Here is a 17821-nt window from a genome sequence, read left to right as displayed (position 1 = left end):
TTGTATTCTCCTGTTTCACCTGGGTAAAAGCATGGCTGTACATATTGTCTGGTACGGTAAGAAAAGCTTGATACGCCAAGATCTGTGATAGATGATGAACCTCAGTGACACATTGTAACTGAGCGTTCCCTGATGCGAAGGGTCCAGCACCCATCGGCATCTGCATGGTTACTCCCCATAGGGGATCTGTTTGTTGTCGTGATGTTGCTTGTTCCCTATCACAGAGCTTCTCCCACTGCCAGAAAAACACTAACATTCGGGCGGGTGTCAAAATCAACTGTGCTAGCTGTTTAATATCTTGAGGTATCAGCGTATCAGCAGAAAAAATGAATTGCAGTATTTGGTGAGTTAACGCAGATTTGATTCCGTACTGACTCACAGCATTCCTTAATTTCTCAATGACCTTCCAGTCAAACACCTCCCATTTTTTCTGTCCATTTGATGCAATAACTTGGGAATGCTTAGAGCATAGTCCCTTCTATAATGGCATCTGTTATTACACCCCTCCAATGTCTCTGCCTTTCTTCTGCAGCGGCTATTACAGGCGGCTCCGCGTCTGTCACGGGTGCGGTTGGTTTCCCCGTCTCTTTTCCCCATTTCCTTTAACAATTCTAACATTGTCTCTTTTTGTTCTATTATCAGAGTAGCCAAGTCCTTGTTTGCATTATTTGAATCAGGGTGTATGCTAGGTATAATTTGTTCATGTTGAACGGTGGTATCTGAGGGCTGGTTTTTCGTAGGCAGATTTTTACTCACTCCCTGATTCTGTAGGGTTTCCTTTAATCGTACGGTTAGGGAGGCTTGGGAACTGTCGGATGGCCGATTAATATCGGCAGTCCCAGGGAGTGGAGCAGAAGTCAAGGGCACGAGAGTAGGCGAACAAGCTCCAAAAAGTCTCTCTCGCTGCATTATGTTTTTCTCCCCGCTTTTCCCTTTCGCTTGCGGTTGGAGAGAGAGAGCAGCAAAAGCAGACGCAGACGCTTTACGATCTGCTTTCATTTCTTAGAGTTGTCTTAATCAATTTCCATAAAGTTACAAGATCTTTAACTTCTTTAGACCCGTCACTAATTTCGTCCCATAGGGAGGTTCCGATAGCATTCCAGGTACTAAGCTCAAAAGCTGTACCCACACTAATTGAAAGGTTTCTGTCCTTGCTTCATTAGTTTTTTAGCTGATTTATCATCATCAGTTACCATATCCCATAATACGTCTCCTAATGTACGCCATTCACTCTCCTTAAATAATAAATCCGGATTCTTAAAGCATCCCTTAACGCGACCCAGCGTGACTAACCCCGAAATTTGCTTAATGCAGTTTACCCCGCTTTTCTAAAAAGCACTGTAATAATTTTAGGGCTACCTCTTGATCCATTGCCGGCCGGCTTCTTGGTACTCCTGGGTGCTACCTTGATTAAGGCACCTCGGTTAAAAAGTCTTTGCAGCCTTTTTCCAGTAGCCCTCACTGACGGCGAACCCCTTTTGGACGGTCCAGGCACGAGAGTTAACACACCAACCAAGACGATCAGCGTTCGGTTAATCTTTTGCCCCCCGGTCGCTGCTACTGGTGCTTCTCAGTGTCCGTCGCTCCAATTCCCCTTTCTTCGGTCCCCGTTCGGGCGCCATTTGTTGGAGCGGCGGAGGAATGCACATAAGTCGACCCAATATGAGTGATAGAAGTGATTCAACTTTATTTGCACGGATAGCTCATATTTATACAGTTTGCGATAATTATGCCTACTAGTCCTAATATGATTGGTACATTGCTAATGTTTATTCATTACTAAAACACACCCACTTGTGGTTGGCAGCTACGCGTGTTCAGTAACTTTCTCATGAGAACTTCTTCAAAAGTTACTTGTGAAGTTATGCCAAGGTCACACCGTCCCTGTCTTTCTCCTGATAACAGCGAGACCAGCTGTTGTTTTTCTCCCAATATCAGTAAAGCCAGCTATTTTCAGCCAAGGCCTAGTCTTGTTGCTCAAACTGACATTCTTTCACACAGAACTCTGCTCGCACAACTTTTCCACAGGCCCATGTCCTTTTTCAGCAAGCCACTTCCCAACAAAAGGTATTCCTAGAAAAAGTTTCCCGTTTATAAAGCAGGAGTTTGTTGGGGCTGAATTACAGTTCCTTTGTAACTGAATTGGGTCAATATTCCGAAAAAGGGGAATATGTTTATTTTTGAAACAGGTCAATACTTGCATGTGTTGTGCTGGCAAGGAGGAGGCTTCTTAAATGTAGAACTTGTTAAATTTAAAAGCACACCTCCACTCTCCATAGTATTGCTTCTATGTTAATTCAGGGTTAAGATATTCATTCACTTCAGTTTCTGTGAATCTGTTAGGGCAGCGTGCTCTAAGGTGATGGGAGGGACCAGGGGGAAGAAGGGGAGGAGGAAAAGCAAAATATCTGGAACCTGCTCTTCCATGACTCCTGCAAACTGTAATGTTATTTTTTTTTTCCCAAGCCTGAAAACTGTACTTGGCAGTGGGATTGTGGCTATCTTGTTAATATTCTTCCTTCCTTTCTTGTTTTGGCCTCTCCAGGAAGCGATTCGAGTAATCCTTGGAAATCTTGATGATTTACATGCATTTTCTACAGACCACTATCTTTCTGTGTACCCTTTCTTTCCTACTTGTAAAAGAAAAGGTCCAATGACTTGTATCTGTTGGGCATTGCTTAATTTGACATTCCTGCCTAGTAGTGCACAGATCTTTAGCTGGAGTATGACTCCTCTGAGCTTCGCAGTTTTACATTAGCTGAAGATCCTTCTCAGTTGTTGCCTTCACCAGAGAACTGATGTATGTAAAAAGAATGTTTTGCAGTGTTTTCAGATGGCCACCCCTGCGTTCCAAATCTGATTTAGCCAGAGAAAACGAACGTGCATATATAAAGTCCCAGGAAGCCCACGTAATGCGATTGCAAGGAAAGCTAGTGCGTTGTTTCAAAAGGTTAATAAAATGTAAAGCGCTCCTTACAGGCGCAGCAGCGTTGGCCCTCTAGTAGAGAAGACCGCAGTAGTTTTCTTGTAAGGTACATTAGGATTAAGTATTGTAGTTGCTGTAGTGTAAAGGGTTACGGAGAAGTTACTCTCCTGAGGCTGTTGTTGCAGAGAAAAGTAAGTTAGTGGAAGGAGAAGCCTTTTCAGTCCTAAGGTGCGTCAGTTTGTGAATCGGATCAGGCCCTTCGGCATCATCTCCTCCCGTGATTCCGAGTGCCCAGGAGTAATGAACACCCGCGTGTTTCCGCCTCCAAGGCATCCCCTTCCAGTCTCGGCAGACTGCGTTATTGCCACCCCTGGTCCTAGCAGGCAAGAACGAGATCATCCTCTTTCTCTGTCAGAAGCTGGTAGGTATGAGAGCAACTTATTCCTGTTACTGCCAGGAAGAGAAAGTAGCCCAGAGCATCGTCAGACAGGAGGCACCCAAACATAGGAAGCCTCGTTGTTGGTTTGCTTCGCTAAAGCGCAGCCAGTTTTGCCTGCGTGCTTGAGGAGGGTTTGATTCACGAGCTTGTATTTCTGGAACTGGGAAGTCCATCCACCTGCTCAGGCAGCACCGGGCCCTGCGGAGAACTGCAAGCTCAGAGGCCTGGCGTGATGAGTTGTCCTGCAGTCTGTGTGTCGGGCTCCTCGCTGTAGCATACCTCTTAGTTAATCGCCAGCTGTGGGAGTCCTTGAAGCCAAACTCAAACGAACAATTTCATCCCTTAAAGGAACTGACTGTGTCATCTAGGCAAATCTTGGGCTTCATCTCTGGTCCTCAGGATGCAAATGGAGTAAAAGTATTCATGTTATCTGTTTCTTCCTGAGGTCAGAGGCACGTAAGAAGGCTGCTGCCTGGCATCACCCATTCGTGCATGCATGAGCTCCTAGGTGTGCGAACTGCACCCCCAGGAAGGAACGTCTGTAACTGTGGCGTTTGTCATGTCAATTATCTTTTGTTCTCCCATTTTGAGGAGGACTGTGAAGTGAATGTAATGATGCTAGTCCTGTGAATCCTAGTCCTTTTCAGGTTTAAAAATAATTTTTAAAAGAATTACTTTTTAGTTAGGAAAGCTGATGAGGTTTTCTTCACAGGGTTGGGAGAGCCTGGCATGTTGTTTTTTGCGGGAAGATGTCAGGACTGAAGCCAGATGCAGTTAAGGAAACACAGTGCTATGAATGCAAGCAACTGATGGAAGAGTGTCACCTGGATGAGTGTTTCTTGTAATATGTTACTAGCGTATGGTGTCTCCTCACATCTCATTTCTCCGCTGTGTAGTTCGATGTGTCACTTGTTCAGCTGCTGCTGCTCATTAAATATAAATCTCCATTGGCAGGAGCAGTTACAGGGTCGTGGATCTTGGACCAAGATCCTCAAAACCCCCTAGCTATGCGAGGTTTCCCTGCCGCACGTGCACTGCCTTTGTGTCCTGACGCTCTGTTTCTCCAGAAATGTCAGTATTTGCGTGGGGAGTTTCAAGGACCTGCCTGTGGACGCGACGGCCCCTACACCCCTGATGTATTCTTCTGGTGCTGCATCCTCTTCTTCGCCACCTTTGCCCTGTCAGGCTTCTTGAAGAAGTTTAAAACCAGCCGCTACTTTCCAACCAGAGTAAGTAGAAGGAGGTGGCCAGTGTCCATCTCCGCACTCGTTTCCCAAAATGGCTTTCCTGGAGCACTAAGCAGTATTTGCCCTGCCTTGGTCAAGCTGGGAAACGTTGGCCTTGCAGGCCAAGCTCTCCAAGAGTTTGGATGTCCCACACTCATTTCCATGAGTGCAAAATCATCGTAGCGTTTCCCACCTGCCTCGTGACCTGCCCCAGATTGAAGATTTTTGGGGTTTGATTTTTTTTTATTTTTTTTCTTCTCCTCAGGTAGTAGGAAGTCAGGTTTCCCAAAGTTTTGGGGGTTGGGGTTTTCGGTTTGTTTTTTTTCCCCTACCTTCTGCGCATTATGTGCTCGAGTGGAAAGTAGATTCGAATGAGGAGCTTCCTTTTGAGGACTAAAGGATGCCTCAGTGCCTTGTTGCCATTGTAGCTGTGAGTGTAGCTGTAGTGGCAGACATGTGTTTTCTTATTTTTAATATTATTATTATTATTTTTAGATTTTGACTTAAACCAACCCTTGTTGGCCTAGTTAAGCTTTTTTTTATTGTCTGACCCCAGATCTCACAGGGACAAACACAGCAGCAGTATCTAAGCAAGGGATCAGGCTGCATGTGCTCAGAGGGGTGGTGGGATTTGGTTAAGCAGCCTTAATGTTGTGGATGTCTGCAACTCTTGCATCTCACCTTACGGCCCTGTTTGCCATGCCCCTCTCACCTCTGGTTTCTCGCCCCAGGTACGGTCCACAGTGAGCGACTTTGCTGTTTTCCTCACCATCGTCATCATGGTGCTCCTTGACTTTGTGGTTGGGATCCCATCGCCGAAGCTCCAGGTCCCCCATGCGTTCAAGGTAACGGGGTGTTTTGGCACGTGGGGGTGCCACAAGGTGATGCCGGGGCAGGGCAGGGCTGAGTCTGGAGGAGATGCTGGTGGTGTGACCATCTCCTCTTCCACCTCCAAGTGCCTTGCTTCCTCCTGGAAACGAGAAGATGGCCCCAAAACTAGATACCTACAGGGGAAGTATCTAGAGCTGCTTGCAAGGAGGAGACTGGCACTGCTGAAGCCCCCGGGAGAGGGGGACATGAAGCCAGGGCTGGGAGGTGCTCTGACGCAAGGAGGGAGGGGAAAATGAAAGCCAGTGGAGTGCCTGGGCTGGGAGACAATGCTGATGTGTGGGCTTTGTTGCAGCCTACCAGAGACGATCGCGGGTGGTTCATCAACCCCATAGGACCCAACCCTTGGTGGACGGTGTTGGCTGCGCTCGTCCCAGCTCTGCTCTGCACCATCTTGATATTCATGGACCAGCAGATCAGTGCCGTTATTGTGAACAGGAAGGAGCACAAGCTGAAGGTAAGGGCCTGCGAGAGATGACTCCAGCCCCTTCTGGGCTGCAGGTCTGGGGGGAAGCTCTTATTCCCGATGCTTTCTGAAGGCATTGGTTTGGGACAAGGTCAGGCTGCGTGGCAGGATGCTCTCCTGGATTAACGATGATGCAGGGAGCAAGTGACAGGGCAGTTCAGATGAGCAACCTTTTGGAGGAGCAAATTAATCTTGGAGCAATAGAGAACTGCGTTTTTGTTTTAAAATGGCAGCAGCAGCAGGTGTGGGGAATGAATTGTTTTGATGCGCTGCCAGGGATAACTCAGAGTCACACCTTCCTTGCAAGTGGTACAGTTTTCTTTGTGAGTGGAAAAAATGGTTTGGTGCTTTTGGGTTGTGGCTTGTTGTTTTTTGGAGAAGTATTTAATGCACAAGCTCTGCATATCCATTGTGTCTGAACTCCTGCCAGATTTTCATGCCAGGTGCTTGTGCAAAGCCTGCATACACCCTTGCTTGTTTCCATTTCTTGTTTTGAATTCTGAAGAAGTTGACTTGTGCTCGAGCAGGGTTTGAGTCTGACTTGCGATGTTATCCTTGCTCTTGTGCTATGGGATGCTCTGTTTCTTGTTTTCCTCCCTGCAGAAAGGATGCGGGTACCACCTGGACCTTTTTGTGGTGGCCGTGATGCTCGGGGTGTGCTCTGTGATGGGGCTGCCCTGGTTTGTGGCTGCGACCGTCCTGTCCATCACCCACGTGAATAGCCTCAAAGTAGAGTCTGACTGCTCAGCTCCAGGAGAACAACCCAAGTTGCTGGGGATACGAGAGCAGAGAGTCACTGGCTTGCTGATCTTTGTGCTCATGGGCTGCTCTGTCTTCTTCACTTCCGTGTTAAAGGTGAGAGGAAAATGCAAACCACCCAACAACCGTGAGCTTGTTGGAGGTTACAGAAAAACAGTCCCCTCTCTGCAGGCCTGAGTAGTTAGTTGTGGAGCGGAGGAGGAGGAGGTGGTCCCAACCCTTGGGGCTTGACCAACGGTGGGAACCAGCCTCGGTTAGGTTTTGCAGCCCTTCAGGCCCCCATTTGGTGTGCTCGAGGCGAGCAAGCAACGCAACTGCTTGAATTTTTGGGTGTCTTTCAGGCCCACCCATGTTTATGGGTTACAGTTGACCATATTCAGACGAGCACATCTGCTCTGTTTCAAACAGGCAGCCCTTTAGTGGCTGCAATTTGCTCCCCAAATGCCGTGGAGCAGCCGTTCCCAGGAGCTAAACACACTGAGGTCATCCCTGTGGGCTTCCTTGCACGTTCCTCCCACAAAGTAATCTCGTCTCTAGGCTAAAAGGAGGCCTGTGGCCTTTGCCTGTTGCCCCAAGAATAGGCAGAAGTGTTTCTTCTACCGCCAGAGAATGCGGCATAGGGTAGCACGGGTGAAATCGCCTATTTTCCTCCAACCTTTCTGGAAAATAGGATTATTCTGAGGAGAGATAACTCCCAAGTTCAGCCTAAAGCAGAGCCTTAGCTCACTCGTGCGCACAAAATGGCAAAACAATGGTTAATATCTGACCCATCTCTAAGCCTGAATGGAAGCTGGAAAGCTTCAAGCAATTTTAGGCAGTGCCTGTGGAAGAGGGTGGTAATACTGAAAATGCAATACAGAAAAAGAAACGATTGCATTCTTTCTTTTTTTTTTCTTCCCCCCCCCCCCCCCCCCCCCCCCCCCCCCCCGTTTATACCAATGCCTGTGCTTTATGGCGTCTTTCTCTACATGGGTGTGTCATCGCTCAGAAGAATTCAGGTACAGACTCTTTTACAGCGTGCAGCATGTCGGCTCCCTGGTATTTTGTCTCTGTAGCAGCAGGGAAAAAAGCAGTGGCATGGGAAAAACTTCTCGCAGAGCAAGCAATGAAACTCTTTTGTGTAAGAAAGAGATTGGTGGAGGCACAGGAGGTAGATAGGGCTGGGAGGACCAGGCAAGTTCAGCGCTCTCTGTTGCAGGGTTTAGGGCAGGTCAGTGTTTGGTTACGTGAAAAGCGGGGGAATTTGGTGCAAAGGGAAGGCAGTTTCTACCACTGGTGGAAATCCTCGCGGGGGGATTCAGTGGGCTGAGAAATGCTAATAATGGAATGGCATGGAATAGTTGCCGTTTGGTGGACAGCTCTCAGGGGCAAGCCGGTTGCTAGATGGAGCGAAGGGAAAATGGGTGCTGCTCCCAGGAGGAATGCGGTGGGATCCAGGAGTTCTGACGGCAAGCGAGATGCTGCAAAGTGCCTCCACGTCTCGAGAGGGCCAGCAACTTGCCGCAGTCCCAAGGTGGCAACCTTTCCCTTTTATTTCGCAGTTCTTTGATCGCTTGAAGCTGTTTTGGATGCCAGTGAAACACCAGCCGGATTTTATCTACCTGCGGCACGTGCCCTTGCGAAAGGTGCATTTCTTCACGGCGATCCAGCTGACCTGCCTCGTCCTGCTCTGGACCATCAAGGTGTCCCGTGCCGCCATCATCTTTCCCATGATGGTAAGAGCTGCCACCGCTCGGCAGCGGGGTGTTTGCAGCGTTGTTGTGAGAGGTGGCATCGTCTCTGAGCTCACCGCATCTTCCCTCTTATTCGTGAAGGTTTTGGCTCTCGTATTTGTCCGGAAAGCGATGGATTTCTGCTTCTCAAAGCGAGAGCTCAGCTTTCTGGATGACCTTATGCCAGAAAGGAAGAAGAAGTTGGACGATGCCAGAAATGAAGCTGGAGAAGAAGAAGAGGTAAGGCTTGCTGTGTCCTCGGGGCTGGACATCTCCGTGTGTCTGTGAGATTGCCTGTTTCTCTTACAGCTTGTCTGGAAATGTTGGGGGAAGATCAGCACTCAATCGAAATAGATCCCAATAGCCTGTAACTTTTGTAACCTTTGTTTCCTCAAGTAGCAGTGAGCTGAACGCTTGAATACAGGTGTAATTTTTAAAACGAGTCGTTTTTCACAAAGGTCATTATCATTATGATGATTATTATTAGATGATGCTGCTGCTGCTGCTGGCAAGACTTGCTCATAATCGTGTTTTGAACACACAATCCCCCTGCCCCGAAATCTTTGGAGTGAACGGTTTCTCCCCTGCTGCACTAATACCTATAGCTGCCAAGGGGCAGAAGCGGAGGGCAGACTGCTAAGTTTGTGCTGGGCATTCAGCTTATCTCCACTTTGATCAAAGACAGAGAACGTGATTTGTCCCTTTTTTACATCAGGAGTCCAGGAGGGCCATGGAAGCTGCTGCTGCTGCAAGTTCAGTTCAGCTGAACGTGGGGAAGACCAGTAACGTGGATATCCCAAAGCAAAGCAGTGACGGGTAAAGCCCCACCAAGCGCCAGGACCCCCGGCAAGATTAGCTTGATGGTGTTTGGCAGAGTTTTCTCCACTTGCCTCTTTGTGGGGCATCCCACAGAAACCAGCAGGCAGCTTGGTGGGAAAATCGAATTCGGGGGCAGGGCTGCAGGAAGTGATTGCAAGGCTCTGACCGCAAGCAGAGTGGCTGCAGCACTTGCGTTTGACCCCCAAACCTTGCCTCATCAGTGCTTTTACGGTAGCTGGAGATCCTCATACTTAACACATGAGGAGTTGCAGGCGTGATCTGTACCAGCAGTGGCTTAGGAACCCGGACCGGGGCTAAGCCCCAGCAAGAGCCTTTGCACAGAGCTGTTGCTCTGCAGCTCCCCGGCTTGCCTCCCAAAACTCCTCATCCAGCAAAACCTCCCACGGTTATGCAGAGCTTTGATTCTCGGGGCTCCGCTGTTCCTCTTGCTGATGCTAATGCCCTTGGTGGCATCAGTTCCCATAATCACGGATTGCTATGTAAAATATTTATTGCAGGACTGATCCTTCTGAGATTGTTATCCTGGATGAAATGTCACAAACGACCATATGGAAGGCTCTCACTTTGAAGACAGAAACCCTTTGAATCCAGGGAGGAAAAAGGTAAAGGATTGCATGTGATCGTGACCGTGCTCCTCAGCAAGCGACGGCGCACACCTACGCTTTTCCCACGCTTTGGCCAGCAAGGCTGAGCAAACGGCCTGTCCCTGGGAACAGGCAGTGAGGACCGTGGCATGCAAACCAACTCCTCTCTGCTGGGGTGGTCCCCCAAACAGGGCTGAATCAGCAGCAGCTGGCAGGTCTTCCACTGATGATGCTCTCCCTCTTTTTCTCTTCCCTTCGCCTTTCCCCACTCCCGCTTTTCACGTTTAGGAATCTTGACTTTGAAGGAGAGGAGTGAGAGCGTGACTCGGGGATGTGCCAACGCAGACAGAGGGAGAAAGTGCTTTGTTTCAGTTGGAGGATTCCCATTAAAGCCATGCAGATGTTTTCAGTTATCCTTGGTGTGCTTCAGGCATTCAGTATCTCTAGACCAGCAAGCTGAGGTGAACGTCACAGTCAAGGGGAGTTTGGTGGTGTTCAGTCTGTGTGCGTACGTGCGTGTGGGGGTGTGGGTTTGTAGTGGTAGAGGGACTGCTATGGCTTTATCATTCAGTGCTGCTCTTTTAATACCTAATTCCTCCTCTTTTTTTTTCTCTTTTTTTCAAATGTAAACTGGGAATGTCCAAAATAATTTTCTGTTATATTTGATGCATTCTCCACTTTCTTCTTGATCACAACCGGGTTTTTGGTCTGGTTTGGGGTCCTGGCTTTAATTCACTCTTATGTCTCTTACTGGTACGAGAGGGATGCCCTCTGTGGCAGGGCAGCATAGAGAGCATCCAAGCAGTTGGCCTAAGGTGAAAGAAAAGCATTTGCTCCCTGCGCTCCAGTTTTACCTCTCTTGGTTGGTTTGGTTTTGGGTTTGTTTTTTTTGCTTTGGCTCTGCCATCAGCCTGGGAGCTGCAAAATGCAGAACTGCCACCTTCTTGTCCCCTGGCTGTAAACTGCATCTAAGGGAGCACTTCAGGTATTTGATTTTGCATACACCGTATGGTCACAGGAGCGGCCAGATGAGACCTGGGGCTCTGTGTCCCTGGGCTGTTCCCTCTGTTGTTTCTCCACTTTCCTTCTGTATTGGATCTGGCTGAGTTGGAGTTCCTTTACCCCACAGCAGCCCTTGTAGTGCTGTGCTCTGTACTGGTAGCTAGAAAGCTGTTGATAACACAGCAGTGTTTTGGCCATGGCAGACAGCCAGACCACACCCAGACACCCAGACATCCAGGCGTCTTCCACATGGAGGCCACTTCCCACCTCGGCTGGCCAACGCAACGCGCTGCCTACCTTCTTCAAGGACGTCAGCAGTTTGATGCTGACGAAGCCCATCTTGTTCTTCTGGACATGTTTCAGGAGGAAAGCATCCTTGGCCAGGTTCTTGTCAGAGAGGTGGAATTCCACCCTGGACACAACCCTCCTGGCCAGCTGCCGGTCAGGGACGGGGTAGCTGTAGTCCAAGAGATCAGCCCCCAGAACATCGCTCGCATCGCAGAAGCTCCCGGCAAAGCAGGGACACGGGTGTGACTTGGTGGCCTTTGGGATGTGCAGCACTGCCCGGTCCCAGCCACAGCGGTGCAGATGGCAGAGTCTGGAGGAGCGGGGTGGCTCAGCTGCGCTCTGAAATGAAATGGAGTTTTATGCTTTTAGAAGCGCGCTTGCCTTCATGCCCCCAGCATCGGTCCCTGCCACAAGTTACGCAGCACATGGCCTTGCACAATCTTGCAGCCAGAGGTGCCTCACGAACAGAGCGCAATCTCTTTGATTACCAGGATACAGGCCAGGAGAGATCTTTGGCCTCCGGTTCACGGCAGTTGTCCCGACTCCCCCAGGCCACACACTGTTCACACAGCGGGAGCGAGAGGCCTGTGTCCTTGGTACCCTTGGGGTGTCCTTGCTAGCGCCGAATCCTCCAAGCACAAGGAGGGGATGTACTAACCCCATCCCTGGGATCCCGTAGAGCGCAAACAGCCCCAGCGCCCCGACACCGGACGTTGGGCAGAATCCAGTCCTTTTCTGGGAGCACGCGGCAGCGGGTACCGTCTCCTCCGGGGTGTCACGCACCCAGGGAAAGGGCCACCCCCTCCCAGGGGGATCCAGAGCTGCTGCTTTTCCCAGCAGGAGACTGAAAGACCTGACAGCACTACTGTAGCGAGGGCTGGGGGAAAGCGTGCCACCGAGCAACACTGCATGGCCTTCCTTCATGCCCTCGACGTCCTTTTTCCTATTTCTGCCTCGCTCCGGTCAACGCAGTGAACAGAAGCGCGGGCAACGGTCACAAACGCATTTGCCATCTGGCGCAAGGAGGCTGTGGCTGCAGCTTGGTGCCCACTCGGCTCGGCTGAATCAACTTGTTCTTCTTCCCCCACCGGAAAAATACTGTTGAAAGCCAAGAGCATTTGCACCCGCAGACCCCGAGAGCCGCCTGTAGGCCCCGGGGCCACCCCAGCCTCCCTTAACTCTTTCCCTCCCCAGGAGGACCTGGGGAGGCTCTTGGGGGTGGGGCGGAACACAGGGAGCCCCCGCATTCCTTCCGGGGAGACGCCAAAGAGTCCTTGGCAGCTAACAGCCAGAAGGGACCATGGCACGGCCACCAACGCAGCTCCCACTGCCTGGGCCCTGGGGCCCCCCAGCGCCCCAGCTTTTCCAGCCATTCGTGCTCCCCAAAACCTTCTACCCTTGAGGTAGGGACCGACCCCAACCCCTGCAGCCCAGGGATGCTCTTGGAGGACAAGAGCAGAGGTGACCGCCGGCCATCGCTCCTGTCTCATTCTCTCAGGCTCAGCCAACCTATGCCGCCTGCCCGCATGGGAGCAGCCCTTCCCTGCAGCCCGGGCCCCCCAGGCACCACCAGCAGGTATGGCACCCCAGTCTGCTCTGGCCCCTTCGCCATCCCCATCACACCCGTTCCCCCGGCACTTTTCGCATGGGGGTTCAGCAAGCCCCGGTGAGCATCCTTGCCCTCGCCCGGGCGGCGCGTGCCCAGTAAAGCCCATCTGCAGAGAATTCCCCAAATATTTGGGGCCACCTCTCCCCTTTCACCTCCTAGATGCCAGTCTCCTCCCCGATTTGCAACCCTGTCCCACTGGCACAGCGGCTCACCCCATGGGGATCACCCCGGCCACAAGCTCCCCACGCCCCTGGCCCAGAGCTGGGGGATGTCGGCCATCGGGGCCGGCTCGGTGGGTGCCCCCAGAGAGTCCCCCCGGCCCAGCACGGCTCCCCCTCACCCACACAGGTCTGCAGAGGGCTCCATGTGGCTGCCTCTTCGACCCCCGGGTCTTCCGCATCCAGTGGACAACCACCGACCTGCCTCCACCGGCCACTTGTCTTTTTAATTAAAAGCTCCTTCTCCAGAACTGCTTGGTGCCTGTGTGGGACGGGGAGGGAGCACAGGGGGCACCAAGAAACAGCCCCCAAGAGGTGCAAAAGCCCCACTGAGCCCCAAATCTGAGCCAGCAAGCCACAAGGGGAACCCAGCCACCCCCAGGGCCCAGTCTCCACCAGCTGGGCAGGCGATGGTGGGGGGACGGGAACGGGAACAACTCCCCTCTCCCCTTCCCCAGGGGAAGCAGCCCTTTGGTGGGGAAGCCAGTACAGACAGGTCCCTGCAGGACTCACGGACACGGCCCCATGCAGAAAGCAGCACAGAGCCCCTGCGACAACAACAGACCTTGGGGGCCGGGGGGGACACGGGCACACACGACAACAAGGGCTGCAAGGCCTTCGTCTTGAACACCACCAGCGTCCCCTCCAGCGGGGACAGGGCTCGGTGCACAGCCCTTCAAAGCCTCAAGACCATCACGGCCTTCCTCGGGTCCCACTGACCTCAGCCCCCAAGAGCCCAGCTTTGCCTCACTGACACAGCAACATAACCCCAAATCACCCCAAGAATGGCGAGGGAGGGAGCTGCAGGCCAGGCACGGACCCTCCTCCGCTTGTCTGGCTGTGCCTTGGGCAGCCGCAAGACCAGGAAGTGGGGAGAAAAAATCAGAAGGGAAAAAAAAAAAAAAAATCACTGCACCGGCCAGAAAGTGCCCGAAAACTTCATCCCTCTTCATTGCCCATTTCCCATGCGAGCTCCACAACCTGGGAGCAACGCAGCCAATAGAACCTTCGAGAAGCAGACTCACAGCCTGCTGCAGCTGGCCCTGCTCGAGCAGCCGAGGTGGGCTGGATGATCTCTAGAGGTCTCTTTCAGCATCCATTCTGTGCTGCTGTGACTCTGTCTCTGTCGTGGTTTAACCCCAGCCAACAACTAAGCACCACCCAGCCGCTCACTCACTCCCCCCCCACCCAGTGGGATGGGGGAGAAAATCCGGAAAAAGAAGTAAAACTCGTGGGTTGAGATAAGCACAGTTTAATAGAACAGAAAGGAAGAAACTAATAATGATAATACTAATAAAATGACAACAGCAATAATAAAAGGATCGGAATGTACAAATGATGCGCAGTGCAATCGCTCACCACCCACCAATCGACACCCAGCTAGTCCCCGAGCAGCGATTCCCCCCCCACTCCCCAGTTCCTATACTAGATGGGATGTCGCATGGTATGGAATACCCTGTTGGCCAGTTTGGGTCAGGTGCCCTGGCTGTGTTCTGTGCCAACTCCAGCTTTCTCGCTGGCTGGGCATGAGAAGCTGAAAAATCCTTGACTTTAGTCTAAACACTCCTCGGCAACAACTGCAAACATCAGTGTTATCAAGGTTCTTTGCATACTGAACTCAAAACATAGCAGTGTACCAGCTACTAGGAAGACAGTTAACTCTATCCAAGCTGAAACGAGGACACTTTTAACCACTTAACATTCCGTGAGAAATACTGCAAGAGCTCAAGAAGAAAGAGCAGAAAGACAGGAGACAGGTGAAAGCCTAGAGCGCCAGCTAGACGGAATGAAAGACCCTCTTCCTTCTCTGAAGCTTCAGCAAGGCTTCCTTCACCTGCTTGTTCCTCCGACTGTCAATGACGGGGTTCAAACTGGGGCTGACGAAACTGTAGAAAAGGGAAAGAACTTTCTCCCTCCCAGAGGAGTTACCGCTCCTGGGCCCCGCGTACACGAAGATGGCGTTTCCATAAAAGACACCCACCACGGTCGGGTGGGAGCCACAGGTGGAGGTGGTTTCGTGCCATCCTGGCACAGAGCGGATGCGCAGATCGGTGGCCAGGCTGTCCAGGGAGCAAATCGGGATTAGGGCTAAAGGGAAGAGGAAGAAGCACACACAAACAGCAAAGATCAGGACTTTATTGGCAGGAGCGGCAGGGCAGGCCAGCTTTGAGACAGCAAGAATTTCACAGGAGAAGTGGACAACCTCGCAGGGGCCACAGAAAGGCAGGTGTAAAGCCAGAGAGGCTTGCAGTGTACCAAATACAAACACCAAAGCCCACAAAACCGTGGCAAGGGTGAGGCGCAGCCTCCAGATCACGATGAGGGCATAGCACAGGGGACGGCAGATTGCCACATAGCGAACGTGAGACATGATGGCCAGCAGCACGCACGCCGTAAGTGCAAAGATTAAATAAAGATGGCTCTGTGCCCCACACCCAGCAAAGGAGGGGGTTCTGCCTTGTCCAAGGAGGCTCCTTAGCATACGGGGGACATTGCTGGAGGCGTAGCAGATGTCCGCGATGGAGAGGTGGCAGAGGAAGAAGTACATGGGGAGGCAGTAGTCCAGGCAGATAAGCAGAAAGACAAGTGCGTTTCCCATCAGAGTGGCAGAGCAGAGGGCAGAGAAAAGGCCAAAGAGGCAGCGCTGCAGGGCTGGGGTGCTGCAGAACCCCAGGAGGACGAATTCTGTGACCGTCGTTTCATTCTGCACGCTGTGCTGGAGGTGAGGCAGCACAAACTGCGACCACGGAGATCTGGAAGCGAAGGAGCAAGGAAAAGGAAAGAAAAAGGAGAGTTTTCCTAAGAATGTTGCGCAGGAGGAACCGCTGCACCGGCTCACCAGCGCCTGGTTCTGCTTCCCCAGCATGAATGACACGTCTGTCCAGGGCACCTCCCCCAGCACCCAAAACAGACTGCACCCCTGCACAGCGCAGCCCACCCTGCCTGCACCCCCCCATCACTCCAAACCACGCTACACCCGCACAGGCTGCACAAACCTGAACGGCACCACCCAGCTGATCACTGCGCCCACCCCACGGCTGGACCTCCCAGACAAGTGGCCCCCAGCCCCTCACTGACCATCCCTGACCCATCCCTGACCCCATCCCTGACCCCCTCATCGACCCCATCCCTGACCCATCACCAGACCCCTCTCCCCCTCCCCTTTCCCCCTTCCTTCCTTCCTTCCTTCCTTCCTTCTTCCCCCGCTCCCCCGTTCCCGTCCCCTTCCCGCCCGTACCCACCTGCCGGCCCCGCCGCCGCTGCCGTCCGCCTTGCTCCCCGCTGCTGGGCCGAGCTCGCCGCAACGGCCCGACCCGCAGCCTCCCGCTGCCCACCGGCCTCTCGCCTCACCTCCCGCCCGTCCCCACGCACCGACCCCTCTGTGCCCACGCCACCTCGCTCCCGGCCCCACCACCCCGGGCGTAGCGCGTCCCCCAGCACCCCGGCCCGGGCCCCCGCGCCCGCTCAGACGACCCAGCAGGCCCGGGCTGAGCCCAGCGGGGGCGTAGGCCCCGGGGAGGGGGGGAGGGGGGACTCCCCCCCTCCCTCGTGCCAGCGAACGGCCGATGGAACCCTGCCGCCTGCCGCGGCAGCCGTAACCAGGGCAACCCAGCAGACCCCAACGGTCGCAGATCGCTGTGGCTGAGCGCACAGGAAGGCCTCTGGTGTCCCGGTGTGCCCACCTGCCTTCGAGCGAGGGGAGCCCGGCGGGCCTTGTCCTGCGCCTCCTGAGGACGAGGGAAGAGCCTCGGCGTGCCTGAGGGGCTGGGGGCTGCTCCCCGGCTCGGCCTGGCCATAGGTGGGGGTGGCACCAGGCCCTGGGAGGGAAGGGACAGAGGACAGAGGGGTGTCTGCGACAAGGGGGATGCCCCCATACAGACAAACCCCAGCCCCATAGCGGGAGGAGGAGGAAGAGGGAGCCAGTCCCGTCCCCCCAGGGCGAGGAGGGGTCCATGTGCTCCGGGGCAGCCAGAGGGCTTCTGGGGAGGGGGGATCAGGGGGCTTAGGGGAGTGACATTGGGGTACTTTGCGACACCCTGTGGCAGCCAGCCCTGCTCCCGCAGTGTCTGGGAGGACAGTGTTGGGACAGGATGGGAGCGAGGAGCCCCTGAGCACAGCCACCTCTGCCCCCACCACCCCTGGGGTGGCAGGGGGTCCTCCTCACCCCTTTCCTCCCTCCCTCCTGCAGGATGGCGGAGAGACCCCCTGGCCACGTTAGGCAGGCCTGGGTGGAGAAGGCTGGAGCTGCCCCGGCTCCCAGATCCAGGCCAAAGCCCCATGAGATGTCCGAGGTCCAGCTGCTGCGGGCAGGTGAGTGTGCGGGTGCTGTGGAGCAGGGGGCTCCCCAGCCTGCCCTGCCTTGTCCTGGGCCAGGCTCACATCCCCCAGCCAGGCTGGCATCAGAGCTCCCACAGCGCAGTGGCCGGGAAGGGAGCTCTGTTCTGGCGTTCTGGGACAGGGACTCTCCCTGTGCCCTGGTGCCAGCGCATCCCTTACCAGACCACAGCAGGGCCCCCTCCCTGTGCTGCCCTCCAGCATCACACCCTCTCTCCTGGGGCACACAGGGGACACCGGTGTCCCAGCCTTGAGCAAGGGCTTGTGGCATCCCTGGGAGCTGGGCAGAGGGCTCGGGTTTTCCCTGCTGCTTGCCCCCCAGCCCTTCCTGCTCTCTCTTGGCCAGATCTGTGCTGCTCTGCCTTGGCTTTGCCCAGGGAGGAAGACAATACCCTGGACATCATTCGAGCCTTCCTCAGGAGCAGACCAAAGGTATCCGTGGCCACTTCTATGAGGCTGTGCCCGTGTCTCCCAGCCTGTCTTTCGGCCCCTGTCCCGTGCTCAGGAGGTGCTGGGGGCTGTGCTGGGC

General features: G+C 53.4%; 1 protein-coding gene across 1 annotated transcript; it reads left to right on the top strand.

Annotated features, from left to right (window-relative positions):
• The first annotated feature begins 5920 nt into the window (after nucleotides 1-5920).
• On the top strand, nucleotides 5921-10587 carry LOC126036682 (electroneutral sodium bicarbonate exchanger 1-like). Its single transcript, XM_049796703.1, has 6 exons — nucleotides 5921-5936; nucleotides 8246-8419; nucleotides 8519-8656; nucleotides 9132-9232; nucleotides 9754-9858; nucleotides 10129-10587. Exons 2-5 carry the CDS (start codon nucleotides 8273-8275, stop codon nucleotides 9839-9841), a joined length of 474 nt encoding a protein of 157 aa, XP_049652660.1. The 5' UTR covers nucleotides 5921-5936; nucleotides 8246-8272; the 3' UTR covers nucleotides 9842-9858; nucleotides 10129-10587.
• The last annotated feature ends 7234 nt before the right edge of the window (nucleotides 10588-17821 follow it).

This window comes from Accipiter gentilis, unplaced genomic scaffold (assembly GCF_929443795.1).
Source record: "Accipiter gentilis unplaced genomic scaffold, bAccGen1.1, whole genome shotgun sequence".
Classification (NCBI taxonomy): Eukaryota; Metazoa; Chordata; class Aves; order Accipitriformes; family Accipitridae; genus Astur; species Astur gentilis.
Note: the sequence above shows the minus strand (reverse complement) of the source record. Positions and strands in the feature narration are given on the sequence as shown.

Coding starts and splice junctions, on each gene's coding strand:
- LOC126036682 (XM_049796703.1), top strand. CDS start 8,273: ATGCCAGTGAAACACCAGCCGGATTTTATCTACCTGCGGCACGTGCCC. Junction 8,420..8,518: donor CCATCATCTTTCCCATGATG/GTAAGAGCTGCC, acceptor TTATTCGTGAAG/GTTTTGGCTCTCGTATTTGT. Junction 9,233..9,753: donor CCAAAGCAAAGCAGTGACGG/GTAAAGCCCCAC, acceptor TATTTATTGCAG/GACTGATCCTTCTGAGATTG.